Raw genomic sequence first — 5,337 nt, forward strand, 5'->3', positions numbered from 1 at the left:
TTTGGAGCTTGAAACTATAATATGCTCTTGCAGTGAGTTTTCTACTATTTATATTACAATATAATCTCTAAAATGTACATATGACTCTATTCTGAGTATTAAATTTCATTTAATTTATTTTTATATGAAAAAATAAAGTTTAAATATATTAGACAACATTATTATATACTGTATTATTGCTTAACAGCTATATATATAACATGATAACATCGGTTATGTAATTACGGAAATGAGTATTTTTAGGCTTAAGATTTGAAACAATATTAAATTGTTTATGAATAAAGAGAGAAGCTTTACCGTGTCAACAAAATTAAAATATCAGACTAAAATATGAATTGTATTTTAGCTTCGTTAAACATAAATGAGATTCGTGTTTTTATAACATATTACTAAAATATTACGAATGAAATTTGTTTTTTCATGTTTCCTGCGTTTCAACGTTCGTATTCATTGCTTTTCATCTGGATAAAGATGAACTAGCTTCTGACCTTCCGCTTATGGCTGACTGTAAACTCATCATTGAACCTCTGAAGGAAGCCAAAAAAAATACTATCATAATATTATTCTACGTAAAAATAAAAATATATACCATATATAAGTACCTGTAATGTGCAGCTGGTAATGTTTCATAAAAATACATAAGTTGAGCCTTATGAGAGCTAATGGATGGAAGAAATTCGACTTGATCTTCTTGATTTTGCCATTGTAATACATAAGTACCTGTATCCTGCATGATATGAGTACCCTATAATATAAAAAGAATTAATAATTTCATAGAAGCAATAATTATGTAATTATAATTATTAATATACAAAATAATCGCATACAATTATTTATAAAAATAGATAAGTTATGAGAAAATAATATAGTATATTAAATTTTATATTATTATAAATATGTTTATATTTCAAATTCTTTAACAAAGAAATAATAAATTATAATTTAAATCATAGTTTAATATAATAATAAATTACAGTTCAATACACAAAAGAATTAATTAATTATTATATTAAGAATATATTTGTGTGCCTTATTCAATTTGTAACTGATATGTCGCTTATTTGCTACTACACAACTCAACAATGACTGAAAACAAAATTTTCTGGAAAATTAATTTTAATATTTATTTCCAAATTATTAAAATCTTATAACGTTGATTTTTAAGTGCAATTTAAGTATAACAACTGTTTGTAAAGAAATAAAAGTTCTTTTGAAGTATATTCTTTATTTAAGTTTCCATTCTTTTCTGTAATTACAATTAAAAATAACAATTTTGAGTTAAATATTGTAAGTTTATATAATTATTGTAAATTCATATGGTTATTGTAACAAATGAGCGAAATGTGGATATAAAAATATTAAAAATATTGACTTTATCAAATATATAACATATACTAAATACAATATCAAAAATACAATACAATACACAAATTACATGAATACATACTTGGATGCTTTCACCATCATGACAAATTATGCTATGTTCGACTTTAATGTAATTATCTTTCAATTCTTTTGCAGCAACGATTTCATGATCACCCCCTATTGCGAGCTCTGGAAGTTCTATAAAATAATTATTGTTTGTAAACTGTACATATTGTTAATTTTAATTAAAAAATGTTATGTTTGTTTCATCATAATACTGTTCTTAATATTAAAATGTACCTGAAATAGCACCGTTTTCACTGTTTCGAGATTTGTGAAGCACTGTAAATATTACATTATGACGCATTACATCGAAATCCCACGTCAGGACAGCACCCGGATCATCCGATTCTATGAACACATGATGAGTTTGACCACGACTCAAGCTAATAGAGTGATACAGACTGTGCTCATGTTCACCGGTGGTACCCTCCAAATCCACTTTATATAAGTTTTTCGGTACTACTCCACCTTCCATTACGTATGTCTAATATTTATGATAAAAAGAAAATAATTTTAGACATATATTTAATTGTATTTGTTTAGATTGCTTATGTAATCTTAAAGATATTATTTAAAATTTAAGATTTTATGAAAATTAATAGCTAATCAAATTTCAGATATTTAATAGCTTTCGTGAATTATTCATTGACTAACAAATTGTAGTATGTAATTTAATATGTTTCATTGATAGATTTCATTGATAACTTTGAACTTAGTTTGTGTAAAATACTCTGAAATTTAACTAGCAAGAATACGTAAAATTACTTCATTTTTTGTGCACGCAGTGTTAATCTATATTTCCGAATTAGTGCTTGAATTTGCGTGCATTATATGTACATGATTTTGATTATATCTCAAAACTATATATTTGATAATACACAGATAAATGTTTCAATGTAGACTATCGATAAAATTCCTGTATTTTATACATTTATATGAATAACAAAATTATGACGACATAGATGATTTACATAAAATTGTTTTCTCTCAAACGTGGATGATCACAGATAAGAATGTACGAATATAACACACGGACAATGCCTATGTATCTAGCAATTGCTGATATTACATAACAATTTTCTGATAATTTCTTTGATATTTCTAATATATAATGATACACAATGTGCATTTTTTAATAACTATAAAAACGTCACATATTTCTTCACTAAAGCCAGTTAGCTGCAGAAAAAAATTTCTACAACATATTGAACATAATTTTTTAATCGTTTTCTTACGCTGTTAGCAGTTGCGTCGAAAATGTAAAATCTTCGAGGTACCATATTATAGACTTCGCATATATTCATTTCCTAATATTCAACACGTATACAAAAAATATATTACTCAAATGTAAATAAATAAATGTAAATAAAAAACGGAACTATTGTTTTTTTCCAAAGGAGAAAGATAATTAGAAATTTCATAAGATATTACATTCAAAAAGTAAAAACTCATTAAAAAAATTATTATAATCCTTTAATGATATATTATAAATCGTTATAAAATAATACATATTGTATACTTTTTAAGAAAATATGATCAAAATAAATTATTAATAATATATAGAAATAAATATACATATTACATAAAACCTGTTAAATGTTTTTTATACTAATATAAAGACATTCATAACTATTCGTAATTATATATTAAATATTCATGTTAATAAGTGCAATATTTGCAACATTTAATATTATTAATATTATTAATATTATTGTCTTACCTCTGAGGAACCACCGAGGAAATCAGGAATAAATTCTTGATTAATGTATTCATTAAGACCACCGGGTCCCTGTTCTTGGTAGTCTGTACCACAATAAAAAATAAACTTTTTCCTAGTATTTTCATCTGTAATTTTGATATATAACATGATTAGAAAAACGTTATATTATATAATTAAATTAAGTTAATTTAAAAAATTCTTACTTATAAAAGTGCTGATAAGTGTCCACAAAATAGGAAAACATCTGGGAGCACGCATGATTAGAACTCTTCCCATTGTTTCTGGATAATTTGCTTCAACTATTTCTATTATTCTCAATAATGCCTGAAGCAAAAATTAAATAAATATAAAATTATTAGAGTTAACAATACAACAATTTATATCAATATATCAAGGAATTATAAGTATTTATTTTATTTAAAATTTTTATTTCATTTATGTTATTTAAAATAAACATACTTTTATTCCAGGTCTCCATAGATGTCGCATATTTAAACCTTCTAAATCTATTAATAGTGTCCATTGGGAGACCGGATGATCCCAAACAGTAGTAGCTTCTTCCATCAAATGCAGACCTTCTTCACAGATATGTAAAGCCTATAGAAAAATAAGATATTATTAAATCACTTCGAAAAATTTTCAATTTTAAATAATTTTAACTTACTAATAATAATAATTCATCTTCCCCAATAGATTTAAGTAGACCTTTAACATCCATCTGACCCAGCCTTAAGATATATAAAGGTCGTCCGTCTACATCAAAGAATATATAAATAGAAGATGTGATACGTCAGATATTCTTTTATATCACATACTGACTCATTATTCTTCATACCGTAACTTAGGATAGCGTGACATTTGCAGCAAGTTTATTATAGATCGATTACCTTTATCAAAGTGATGCCAGCCACCAGGAAAGTAATCTTTAATCACTTGTGGCATTTCATATTCGTCTAGAAGTTTATCGATCTGATGCTTCTTTCTCCAATGTAAGGATTGTGTTAACATTTCTCTAGCCTTTTCAACAGAGAATTCTGTGGCCCTCAAGAACCGTAGAAGCGTTGCATAACCTGGTACGGAACTACCCCTTAATTCTTCAATGCTATGTCTAAGCTGCACTAATTTGCTTTCCTGAAGCATATCTAGTTTTCCTAAGTATCTCTCTATATAATCCGACGACAGTTGCATTTCTATAATTAAAGAAAACAAACATAAAATGAACTACTTGTTACATGTAACACTATTATAGCAAAATAATATGTATCAAAAAGATAATATACCTCTGTTGCTGGGCAGTTTGTTGTCGGTATTACATAATTCTTTCTCGCTATATAACTCACTATTTTCGTCCACATTTTTCCTATATAAAAAAAGTAACCATTGCAGACCGAAAATATTGTTCAATATAAATTGTTAGTATGAATTTAGGTAAAATGTGTTAAATGTTTAAGGCTGGAAATTAAAATTGTAAGACGTTACAATTAAGATTTTAAATATTTTACAGAAACAATCACTTGTATACGTGTGAGTGTGTATATGTGCTCTTGATGTCTGAAGTGCTCGTCCATCATGATGTTCCCTTACAAGCAATGTGAAATTTATGCAATTAAAATGTACAAAGAGACTCTAATGCATTACATTTAATTTAATGTACTATACTTACTTTTCTTCTTCAGAAGATCTTTTCTGTGGATCGTCCCAAGGAGCAACATAAGTAATACCTTCTTCTTTCAATTGATTTATGAAATATTCGATAATTTCTTTACCCTATAATTAAATATGTAATTACATTTTATGAAATAAAAAAATTTTTATTTTTATTTTATTATAACTATCATATCTTATTATTTTAAAGATAGATATGATACAATAATCATTATATATATTACCTTAGCAATATTTTGTGCATATTGCTTCATCGCTAACTTTTCCATTGAGTTTTCAAAACCAAAAAAGTTTTTAATATCTAAACTTGCAGTTTGCTCGAAACAAGTCCATTCTGGATTTTCAGGATGAATCTAAAAAAAATGTGTATGTAAAAACAATAATATTAGACTGTACAATTATTACGTGTAATTAGAAAATATTCTAGATATAGTATTCCTAATATAAAGTAAAAATTTATAAGGATACAATAAACTAAATTTATTATGATTATTATATATATTTTTGCATTAGGAAATTAAACC

At 25.7% G+C, this 5,337-nt stretch overlaps 1 protein-coding gene across 1 annotated transcript; it reads right to left on the reverse strand.

The window, feature by feature from the left end:
• Positions 1–259: 259 nt before the first annotated feature.
• LOC108685484 (protein real-time) lies at positions 260–5,100 on the reverse strand. Its single transcript, XM_018190287.1, has 13 exons — positions 5,038–5,100; positions 4,812–4,915; positions 4,671–4,727; positions 4,429–4,508; positions 4,036–4,338; positions 3,813–3,901; positions 3,608–3,745; positions 3,352–3,472; positions 3,149–3,273; positions 1,666–1,912; positions 1,448–1,563; positions 603–745; positions 260–527 (listed from the first exon to the last, which is right to left on the reverse strand). Exons 1-13 carry the CDS (start codon positions 5,080–5,082, stop codon positions 458–460), a joined length of 1,638 nt encoding a protein of 545 aa, XP_018045776.1. The 5' UTR covers positions 5,083–5,100; the 3' UTR covers positions 260–457.
• Between the last annotated feature and the right edge of the window lie 237 nt (positions 5,101–5,337).

The sequence above is a fragment of the Atta colombica genome, unplaced genomic scaffold, assembly GCF_001594045.1.
Source record: "Atta colombica isolate Treedump-2 unplaced genomic scaffold, Acol1.0 scaffold153, whole genome shotgun sequence".
Classification (NCBI taxonomy): domain Eukaryota; kingdom Metazoa; phylum Arthropoda; class Insecta; order Hymenoptera; family Formicidae; genus Atta; species Atta colombica.

Excerpts from the sequence above, each read along its gene's own strand:
- LOC108685484 (XM_018190287.1), bottom strand. The coding sequence starts at position 5,082 with ATGGAAAAGTTAGCGATGAAGCAATATGCACAAAATATTGCTAAG. Across the intron at positions 3,902-4,035 it reads CTGGCATCACTTTGATAAAG|ACGGACGACCTTTATATATC; the intron begins GTAATCGATCTA and ends TCTTTGATGTAG. Across the intron at positions 3,746-3,812 it reads AAGATGAATTATTATTATTA|GCTTTACATATCTGTGAAGA; the intron begins GTAAGTTAAAAT and ends ATTTTTCTATAG.